Source organism: Pseudorca crassidens, chromosome 1, assembly GCF_039906515.1.
Source record: "Pseudorca crassidens isolate mPseCra1 chromosome 1, mPseCra1.hap1, whole genome shotgun sequence".
Classification (NCBI taxonomy): Eukaryota; Metazoa; Chordata; class Mammalia; order Artiodactyla; family Delphinidae; genus Pseudorca; species Pseudorca crassidens.
Genome location: NC_090296.1, coordinates 121,789,666 through 121,800,999, shown reverse-complemented (window position 1 = coordinate 121,800,999; position 11,334 = coordinate 121,789,666). Strand labels below are relative to the sequence as shown.

At 50.8% G+C, this 11,334-nt stretch overlaps 1 protein-coding gene across 10 annotated transcripts in view; it reads right to left on the bottom strand.

Moving 5' to 3' along the window:
• Positions 1–11,334, bottom strand: part of ARID3B (AT-rich interaction domain 3B) — a 68,240-nt gene that overhangs the window by 20,811 nt on the left and 36,095 nt on the right. For all 10 annotated transcript variants that reach the window (XM_067753462.1, XM_067753444.1, XM_067753471.1 and 7 more), the window contains exons 5-7: positions 2,139–2,322; positions 634–914; positions 261–515 (exon numbers count right to left, since the gene is read on the bottom strand). In XM_067753462.1, coding sequence (XP_067609563.1) covers positions 261–515; positions 634–914; positions 2,139–2,322 — 720 coding nt within the window. The remainder of the gene's footprint in view (positions 1–260; positions 516–633; positions 915–2,138; positions 2,323–11,334) is intronic.

The window sequence follows — 11,334 nt, the reverse complement described above, 5'->3', positions numbered from 1 at the left end:
TCCTGCTCCTCCTTGAACAACTGCTTCTCCTCTTTGCTAGAGAACAGGGCACGCCTGAGGAAACTGCAGGTCCCCTGCAAAATGACTTCAGCTTTGGTGAACTGAGACCTCTGTGGCCACCAAAGCCTCAGGTGGCTCTTTGGCCTCTAGATCCTTCTGGGGGCCGGGGGGCAGAACCTGGAGGGGCTCCACCCCAGTCCCCGGGACGTAAACGGGCCCTCGAATGGAGCCGGGGTTTGGTGCCTGGGCCCGGCACTCACCCCTGCCATTGATCCTGATCTTCATGGGCAGCTGCCGTGCCATGCTGAAGAAGTTGCGCTGGAAGGCCTGCTGCACCAGGCGCTGCTCCTCCTCTGACAGCCTGGACGCCTTCTTCTCAGGGGGCTCCCCCGACTCCAGCCGCTCCCGCAGCTGCTCCAGCGTGGCCGTCCGGGTACCGGCCTGCTGGCTGGCCAAGGTCACAGGCACAGCCAGGCGATTTGGCACGGGCACGGTTGTCACTGGGACTCCATCACCTGACAACGGCACCAGAGCTGGACCCAACCCATAACCCACCCTCCCACCTGGGTCTTGGACCCAGGGAACTTGGCGCCCTTCCTCCCTGCCCTTCCTCCTCACAAGGGCCCTGCAGACCTTTCCTGAGAGTGGTTGCTGGGGATATCCGAGGGCCACTGGCATTGGTGCCACTGCCGGAGCCCAGCCCGAGGATGGGGAAGCGGATCTTGGGTGGGGAGAGGAGGGCAGGGGCCCCAGCGGCAGCGGCAGAGGCAGCAGCGGGCGAGTAGCCAAAGAGGGAGGAGCTGTAGCTGGGCCGGCGGCCCTCCCTCCGGTTGCCATCAATGGCTGCCTGGAGCTCGGCCGGGGAGCTCAAGGCTTTCTTCTCGCACTCGTAGGCATAGAGATACTTCATATACCTGGAGGGAAGGAAGGAAGGAAGCCAGAGTCATCCAAAACGTGGCACAAGGGCTGCCCAGTTTAAGTCGATGGGCCTCTGGAAGCGGGCTCTGTGGGGCAGGCTCTGTCCTCTAGGACAAAGGAGCACAACCTGGTGCATGTGATAGAAGAGGAACCTCCCGGACAGCGAAGCCCCACCCCAGGCCCTCTAACTGCTACCCAATTCTAAACGCAGCTCGAAGTGGAGGCACAGTTCATTAGGGAAATAGATACTTTCGCTAACGTTTCATGTTTTTGTGGCGCCTTTCTAGTGTCCTGGGAGAAATGAGAAATGCCATGTTTTGCAATGTCTTTCTGGCTCCTTGATCTCCTAACCATTCTGAGTCAGGCTGGTCAGACAGGAGCAATTCTTCCCACTGTGTGTGGACCTAGAAGTGATGTCCCTCTTTGTGTCAGATGCCCCAAGAAGCAATTCGCTACCCAAGAACCTTGGGAGAAGGACTGCTATGCTGGATATTGCTCTGTTCCCAACTTCTCCTGGAACAGTTTCAACAAGGCCTTAACATGTCACCTAACCTATGTATGGCTGATCTTTCCGTATTTTTCACAGAACAACGTCCAGAGTTCTGAAAGAACAGATTCCCCTCTGGCCCTCATTCGCCAGTGCTCCTCCTGTTCTCACTGCTTCTATCACCCTTATAATTAACTCGAATGGGTAGAAAAACAGGTCGCCGATCCCAGTGGGATCCCAGTGCCTGCCTTCCTCTGGGTCCGCTGTTGCTGGGCAAGCTAAGTGTCAGGTAGGAAGGGCCAGGCTTAGGGTAGGGGCGCTGTGTGGGAGATGACGTCCTGGAAAAAGCGTGAATTTCAGAGACAGAAGCCCAGGCGTGACTCTTCAGCCTGACCACTTACTAGCTGGTATGGCTCTGACCAAACGATCTAACCTCTGAGACTTAGTTCTTGTGGTCTGGGAAACAGGGACAAAAACCTCTTGACGGGGTTGTTGGTGAGGTTTGAATGAAACAGAACAGTGAAGCAGCAGCACACAGGAGATGCTTGGGAAGGGGCGCTCTCAGGATGACTTAGGTTAGGGAGGGATTCATCTCAGAAAGCTCCAGGCCCTTTCAGGAATTCCGCCCATCTTGTTCACTATACAGTGGAATTTCCTTCCTTCCTCTCCTCTAGGTTAAAGCATCCCCTTTCTCCAGCCTTAGCTTCCTTTCCCCAAGGCTCTGGCCACTCACTGGGTCCTCAGGGTGAAGGCGGCGCTGGTGATGGACGTGGGCAGGTTCAGGCCTTTGGTGATCTCCCTCCAGATCTTCTTGTTGATGATCTCCACCAGGCCCCCCTTCTCCGTCACCAGCTTATACAGCATATACAGGTCCAGGATCTGCTTGGCCATGATGGGGATTCGGTTGATGGGGGTCCCTGTGATTGTGCAAAGAGAGAAACAGAGGGTTGTGTCATTACCATGCAGAGAAAGAAGACATCTGTGGATGCCCACCCTTTTGCTGAGCTGGAAATATGTTCATAAATCTGCTTACAAGTATAATTTGACTCGAACTCTCAAAGCCTGGAAGCTACCAGACTAGCTGCCAGTTCTCCTTGGGAAGAACAGAAAGACAGGTCCAACTCACAGGCTGTGTGGCCCTGGGTAAAACACACAGCCTCTCTGGGTCTGTTTCCCACCTGTAAATAAGAGGGCCAGACTAAATGACTTCAAAGATTTTTTTTTTTTTTTTGCTAGCAGTATGATTCCAGATTCTTTCCTAATGATTTGGCAACTCAGTCCTCTGGAGGCTTCAGAAGCTGTTCAGCTGCCTCCTCAGGGAAGTCTTTCCCTGACTCCCAAGACAGGTGAGGTCCTGCCCCATTGTCCACCTGGAGAGCTTCCTTGGCTTCTCTTCTGCAGCTCTCAGTGCGGTTTATAACCGTGTTTTTATTTGCATACTGCCTGTTTTCTCTTCATCTCTTCTCCTGCTACAGGGCAGAGAAATGGTTTTTTCTCTCCTGTGTACCCACCATGTCAAAGGAGCTGCTGGGCACACAGGTCTCCAGGGGGATGAAAAGCCACTCAACAATTCACTCCAACCCCTCCCTGGCCTCTGAAAGAGGGAGGGTCAGAGCCGCTTCCGCCCACTGGCCCCGAAGGGAAGTGAGAGGAGCCAGGGACTTGATTAGGAAACCTGGCACCGAGCAGGAAGGCCCACTAATGAGCACCGGGGGACGGCAGGGAGGGCGGGGCCAGGCTCCTTTCTCGGTGGCTGGGATGCTCGTCAGGAGGCGTGATGGATGACTGTCATTTGGCAGCCTCGGGATTAATGATCTGGAGGTCAGAGGGGAGAATTCCAGCAGGAAGGGTCACCGTCCAGGGCAGGGTATGAGACTTGTTGCCTTTTGATGGCAAGTCCTTTTACTGTACATAGGCTGCTCCTCCTGTGCCGCGGCTGCCCCCGCCCGCACCCCAGGCTTGTTGAGGTCTCACTGCCTGCCTGGTGGAGTTACGCCAGCTTGACTAGAGAAGGGCTGTTTGTTTCAGCTCCTCCTGCTTCTTTCCCCTCAAGGAATGGCATTTTTCTTCTCAGCTCTAGATCACTGGCCTCACCAACTCTTTTATAGGGTAATTCAAGCCAGAGTGGAGTGAAGGGTGCCACGTTTATGAGGAGGAAGCAGCGTGAGCACGAACACGTGGCACTGCTATGGTGGGACCGGGTCTCTTTTCTCAGTGTGGGGAGGGAGCTAGAGGTCTTGAAGACCTTTGTATTGACCGGCTGGTCTTCGGAGGGTCAAGGACAAAGGGGCCATAGAGTTAAGTTCAAAGATTCACTGGTAAAATATCAGAGGACTGCTGGCACGACAGCTTGCGCACTGGTTAACTACTTCTCCCTGTGCTGTTCCGGACAGTAGACCTTATTCCTGTCATAAGCACAGGAGTCTCATGCAGCAGAACTGGTCTCCTGGCAGGACAGGGCTAAGGTCTCCCTTCTTCGCAGGCCTGTCTGCCCGAGCACGCTCATGGCCTTGGCGAGTTCATACCCTCAGGGCATCACCTGGAGAGTCTGGGAGGACCACTCCCAAGGCCCCCTAACACAAGTCCCCAAAGCTCTCAATTCCAGAAGCTTCCAGAACATCTTTACACATGTGACCTGTTCACTTCCAGGTCAGATGTTCACAGTGAGCTCAGCTTCATCCCCTAGGCCAGCTACCTTTTCCCACCACTTCCTCTTCTTCCAGCAGCACCATCATTCTCTGAGGTCTTGGGTAGGAACCTCCGAGGCAGCAGTGGCTCCTCTCCCTCCTCTCTCACCCACCTTTAGGCTGTCGGGAGGCTCACCGATTCCTGCTTTGAGGCCCCTCTCAAAGCCATCTTCCTCTCCGGCCCTCAGCCACCACCCTGGGCCAGGCCCTTGCTGGCTCACCGTCAGATGCCCCCAGCAGCTTTGAATCCACGTGATCAACCTGCACGCTGCTGCCAGACCATCTAATGAAAACACCACTTTCACGCCATTACTTGCTTCCTAGTTTAAAAACCCACAATGACTCTTATTGCCAACCCAGCCCACCTCACAGGTTCAATCTCATGACTCGGGTTCCCCAACACTCCTTAGAAGATTACGTACGATGTATTTTAAGCATGTCCCAACAACTCACTCTCACTCCAATCAGTTGGGTCTTCTCACCCTCACCCCTAAAGCCAAGCTCCTCTCTCCTCTACTTTTTGTTTTTACTGTCCCTCCTCATCAAGCCTAAAATGACCTGTCTGCGCTCAAATCCTCTCTACACTGGCCTTCAACGTTCACTCCCTCCAGGAAGAATTTTCCAACTACCCCAGTTCACATGGATTTCTTTCCTCTCAGAATTTCTATATAATCACTACAAGTTCAGCAAATAGTTACACTTGTTTCACATATGTTCGTCTGGTATCCCAGGAGGACTGTAAGCTCAATGAAGGCAGGAATTGTTTTTCCTTCATCATGTCTTGAATATTAGAATGTTTAATAAGCTAAACTACCATGCAGATTAAACCAACCAACCAACCAACCTGCTTCTCAGAGTCAAAGCAACCAGCTCTGTGTTAACCCAACTGGGAATATTAAACGCATTTCCTTTCTTCCTGCTGTGGTGTGCCCACCAGGGTCTGTCACTAACTCTAAGTGTCTAATTGCTGACAGCCCTGAACAGAAGTCACCCTCTCCTCTCAGGTCCTGGCAGGTTCATTAGGGGGGTCACGACCCTTATTAAACAGACTGGGGAACCGAGGCCCAGAGTGGTTAAGCCCTTTGTGTCTGAGTCCTACAATAAGAGGACTGGCAGCACAGGAATGGATGGAGAGCTGGGGATTTTGAGAAGGTAAAGAAACCATGACTTCATTCAGTGGGGCCAAAGAGAAGGGGAGACAGGTGTTAAAGAGGGCAAGGGGGCTGGGTTTGTGATGCCCACAGAACAGGTGTGGCTGAGTGAGTGACCGTCAAGCAGGGCATGTCCAGCCGGGGGAGTGCTGTCCTTCAGAACTGTCACCTTGGAGAGCCAGCTACCGCTCCGTTTGTGAAGAGCTTTCAGAGTTTACACTATTTTCATTTGATTCTCTCCAAGGGTGGTAAATCTTCATAGGTAAAGGATGTGTTTTACTTTTAGAAATGGTCATTCATGGAAACAAGCCAGGAAAATAGGATGAAGTGACCAGGCTGTTTATACTGATTTTGTGTGAAGATGAGGTGTGGCCATAAACCACGACAGATTATCTAGTGTGGCTCAAACTGCCTCTGAAGGCAGCTCCCCAGAGAGGAATTATAGATTTGCTCAGAGTAGTCACTAGACTAAATGGCTAGTCATTTGAGATGGCTTCTTTCAAAGACAACAATGTCATAGATGTAGAAATTTCATTAAAAATTAGCCTTTTTTATAGTCACACAGAGAGTGGCTGCATTAGGCTGGGAACTGCTCAGGGGCAAGGGAAACAGGTAGATACTGGACCTGAGAAGACAAGGAAGGAGCAAAGTGGCATTTCAAATCCCCAGAGTGACCTCTTCTCAGCACCGCTGGAGAGAAAACACAGGCCAGAGCTGCTCCGCAACCCAGCCCCACTCTGAGCACGTGGGAGGTCATAGCTTCTCTCACCAGGGCCCCTATGGCCTGGCCGGGCACGCCGGTTCCAGGATCAGTGGGTAAGGGGAATGGGCATTTTCTTCCTCATGGTTGGCCCTCCACGAAACTGCTAAAAGTAGCTCCCAGTGCAGGCGGGCCCCTCAGTACCCTCAGAAACAAAGCTGAAGCTATTCTGAGACCCAGCTCTACATGACATCATGGTTTTCTCACGTTATGCAGCCAATCCAGACACAAAACCTGCCTTGGCTTCCATTCTTTTGACAACTAAGAGAGAGGCAGGATCCTCAGGCTGGTCTCTCTCTGCAGTCTGCCCTGTGCTTAGTGGGCCTGGTAGCCACCTCCCTTGTCCCAAGGAGACTCAACTATGAAGAGAAGGGGAGAAGGCCTTTTAGCTGAGTTTCCCTACCTGAACAAGAAAGAAAACCAATACATCACGCTGGGGGTGGGGATGGGGGGGATCGACAATATTCAGGCCTCAGTTTCCCTGTCAGTCTGAAGCAAGGGATTTGCTTCCAGATGACGTCCAGTTCTAAAGTCCTGTGAGTCTATGAATAAAAACTTAAAAACAAAAATTGATAGTTTGGTGGTGGTGGTGGTGGTGTGATGAATTGGGAGATTGGGATGGACATATATACACCAATATGTATAAAATGGACAACTAATAAGAACCTGCTGTATACAAAATTTAAATTAAATTAAATTTAAAAAAATGGATAGTTGTGACTATGACCAAGGGAGGTAACTTGATTTTAGGAGCTTGCCTGAATTACGAAATAATGTTGCCAGGTGACCCTGAGATGGACGGTTTGGGATCTTCTCCAATGAAGGGCGCCTGTGTGGCTCAGGACCAGGTCTGTGAAGTTCAAGTCCATAAGCAATGGTTCTTTCTCTAGCATTGTGGGGAAGTGGGGGAGTCTCTGGCCTATTCTCTGGGCTGGATTACATCTTCCTCTAAAGAGGCTCTTCACCTGAGAGGGGACAGGCCTCAGTCCACAATAAATGCAAATGCAACCTGCAGAGAACCAGGAAGGAGGCCAGCAGCCACTGCAGGGAGCTCTTGGTGGGTCACCAGTGTCGCCCCTGCAGGAGGCCGAATCTCCGCCCCCATCACACCTCCCAGAGGGGGCGGGAGCACCTGATGGGGAAGCCTGTGGACTGTCAGTCACTGCTATCAAAGCAGGAGCTAGGATTGAGGGTAATTAATCATGCTCCCTCTGACAGCAATCCAGGGCCTTATCTGTACCCCAAGAAATGCCGCTGGTCTCCAGTTCCCTCCTCAATAAAGGAGACTGACAGTTCCAACAAAGAGGCCCCTTATCAGATTTCAGCGGGGGAGCCTGAGGCAGCCCGAGGGAGATGTGGAAAAGGCTTTTATGAGGCCGGGACCCAGCGAAGCTGTGGGGGCTCCTGGGGCTTTAACCCTTGGAGGTGGGAATGCCGCTGGGCACTGGCGCTCGCAGGCCAAAGCCGGGATCGCGAGCTTTCAGCGAAGATGGAGCTGAACAAAACCTGCTCCCTGGCACTTGGCTCGTCTTCGTCTGCCCAGCACTCAGACCGTGGAGACAGAGCTTAGTGGGGGTGAGGGCAGAGTGGGGAGATAGCCTCCTCTGGCACTAAAGACAAAGATGGGAGATGGCAGGAATGTTGGGGGGAGGGCCACTTCCTCCCCACCACAGAGAATGGGCACATTCCAGTCAAGACCAGAAGCAATCAGGGGGCAGGGACCCAAGACAGAGTCGCATGGCTGCCTTCCTGCCTACTGGTCAGGGGTGAGGGCCCAGGACCCAGGGCGTGGCCCTGCCAAGGACCCTCGCTGCTTTTTCCTGACTTTGAACAAGATCATTAATCATTTCCATAGCCTGTCAAGAGAGCTGGGCGGCTGACCAGGGAGCCTAGAAGAGTTAAGTCCCGCGTTAAGCAGGGAATGTGCATAGGCAGACAGGCAGGCAGGCCTCCTGCTTATTCCTCTGCATATTAATTCCCGCCCTGCTCCAGTCCTGCTCCCCAGCAACAAGCAGAGGAATGACTGGTGATTTTTTTTCCCCCTGACTTGTTCACGTAGAAAATACCTCCCACCGGGAAACTGGGCAGCAGGCTCTGGTGGTGTGCCATGCAGTGAGTAGATGACTGTTCCACAGGTCAGGGCAGAGACAAGGATGCGCAAATATCCTAATACCAACACGTATGCTTCAGCCCTCACCTCCGATTTCCCACTGAGGGGGGTGTCTAACTGACAGAGCCTAGTGCACTAATCTTAAGTATACAGCCCACCAGATCTTCACTGCTGTGCATACCCCTGTATCCATTCCTCAGATCAAAATACAGAACATTTCCAGCACCCAGAAAACTCTTCCATTACCATTCCCAATCACTATCCATCCCCTATCCCCCCGCCCCGACAGGAGGTAACTATTATCCTGACATGTATCACTATAGGTGACTTTCTTGAACTTTACATAAATGGAAGAATGCAGTATACAGTCTTCTGTGTCTGGCTTCTTTTGTTGCACGTTAGGCCTGTGAGAGTCATCCCAGTTGGGTACAGCAACAATTCATCCTTTGTTATCGCTGTGTGGTATTCCACTACAGGACTATGCCAACATTTAGTCATACATTCTACTACCAATGGAAATTTGAGCTCTTTCCACTCTTTGGCTATAATGAATGGTGTTGCTACGAAAATTCTCGCATGTGTCTTTCAGTGAACATAAGCTCTCATTTCTCCTGGGGATACACCTAGAAGGGAAACTGCTGGGTAACAGGGTTGGCATATGTTTAGCTTTAGTAAATATTACCAAACAGATTTCCAGTGGTTATGCCCATTTATATTCCCACCAGCAATGCATGGGAGTTCTGGAGGCACCGAACCTGAGAGGCTAATTTTAAACCCATTACCCTTCTTGATACTCTAGTTCAGACTAATTGCTTTAGGTGAAGTTCAACAGTATGTGCAGTGTTGTACTCTACTATGGCCAATAATAAAATAAAATTATGGTTATGGCTGTGCTGTTTCCTTCCATAAAAACTACATTCAGAGAAGTAGGCTAAGGAGTTAGAAGGAGGTGGACCGTTGGGTCATCTCTGCTTCGCCTGCTGCTGGTCAACAGACCTGGCCCGAGTCTCCAGGAGAGGGGGTGGAAGGCTGGCCGGGGAGAGGTGCAACAACTCAGGGGTGTTCTGGCCTGAGCACTGCATGGGTGTCTGAGCTTCCATTGCCAATCCATGCCCCTCCCTCTCAAGACCTAGTAGATTTTCCCACAGTGTAACTGGGTCAAACTCTCCCTTCAAACTTTCCCTACGCCAACCTTAGGACGATTTATTGAATATTGGCTCACCTTGGAAAAAAGGAGGCAAAACTATCAACCCCATTTTACGAAGTGCTAGAAGTACCAATAAATGACCTTGAAGGGGAAGAGGTTGAATTTAAAGACAAAAGTGAGCTATTCAAATTAATCACACCTTTCAAAAACCAGGGGCCCTTCTCATTATCATGGATAACTGGGTAGTTATAAGGTATTTAAATGACTATTAAAAGTGGGGGGGAAAAAAACCCCAGTACTTGAACAGCGGTTGGATCACCTGGGGAGAGAAAAGGATCTGGCCTAAGACAAAGATTTGCATTTTGGACTTTCATTTGTGGGTAAAGTTAGAATATGAAGCCCCGAAGCCTATTTTATCTGACAAAGACAAACATATTTTAGTCTATCAGGAAGAGTGGCCATGGCACAGACCATTTACAGCAAGATACAAAGAATATACAAGAAACTCCCTCCACCAAAAGGCAAAGCAATATATGTCACGAACATTTCCTTGCCTGAGATGGATAGATAAGCACACAACAGAAGGAAAAACACTCAAATTGCACTTCGAGGCAGACCAAGCCCTTTTCCCACAGTAAATTCTTTGTATATACACATCAAAAACAGATCCAACAATCCATTTGGGAAAACCAAGGTCAGTTTGCAGCCCTGAACAGAACTGGTGGGGGAGGGACGGCAGTTCTCCGGTGAGGTCTTGACAAAACTTGTCTTCCACATGACCAAGCAGGTCCTTAGCCTGGTGTGCCGAGCTGGGACGGGGGCTGGAGGGGAGATCCTTGCTTGTGGGCACTCCGGGTGTGCGCAAGATGCTACCGTTAGGGCTTCTGTCTCCCGTGCCCCCAACCCCAACCTGCCTTGACAGATGGCAGCTTCTGTGCCAGCCACTGTGAATTGTCACATCTGCCCTTCCCTGAGAGATAAGCCGCCTTACCCTGAGATGAAGACTCTTCTTGCATGAAGAGTTCTACCTCGTGTTAATCAGTTAGATGCTGTCAGACCCTACTGGAGACCGACCTGTGGAGGCGGGCCACTGTCTCTGGGGCTCAGAAGGCTGAAGGAGAGATGAGGCTTGTCCGCTGCCCCAGCGGGAGGTGATGGAGCTGCTGGTGCCAGGGGCCAAGTTTCTCAAGGGCAGTGCAGGCGAGGAGAAAAAGTCCTGGCCTGGGGATTAGGAGACCAAGTGCTAAAGTGGCTCTGTAGCCTCAGGTGAGTCATTTAACGTGCGGGCTGATTCTTCATGGCTAACGTGATAACCTTTGCTCTCTCCACCCCACGGAGCTGGAGCTGTGGGGAGCAGCAGATCAGATAGTGGGTTGAAAGGGTTCTGTAAAGTACATGGGGTAACAATAATAAAATTAAGAGCAAAATCATCTCCCTCCTCTTTGATGAAACCACACTTCCGTTTCACTGCCTGGGGAACAAGAGAACAAGCTCTTCTTCCTTAGTGATGAAGGAAGAATGGAATTGTTTACAAGCCTTTGCTTATGAGACTTCCAAACTAGCACCACCCCCTCTCCGTACCCCCTGGAAAATCTACCAGGGAATGATACTTCAGGAATCACCCACCGTGAGTTAAATTAGACAAAGAATTTTATTTACAAATGTTTGGCTTTGTTTTTTGAACAAAGAAAGGTGTGTGTGTGTGTGTTTTACACACACACACACACACAAAAACGTGCACGTATGTGCGTGCACGTGCACATGGCAAAAGGTGAGGGAAAAGAGGCATGGGTGTTCTGAGATCTAACCCATCTTTCTACAGAAACATTTGTCGGGGAAGCACAATCAAAGGAAATTTGTTTAATTCAGTTTGGCTTCAGTCAGCCAAAGGAACACATGATTCACCAAGGAAAGGAGTGAAGCATTTGGTTCTGGGGGTCCCTGGTGTAGTTTTTACACAATTATTTTGACAGAAAATTGCTCAAGGGGCTTTTCTTCTATTTTGATTATTGAGGGTGGCTCATTATCTGTTTTGTAGCTCAACAGACACAATCAGGGATACATAACACAGAAC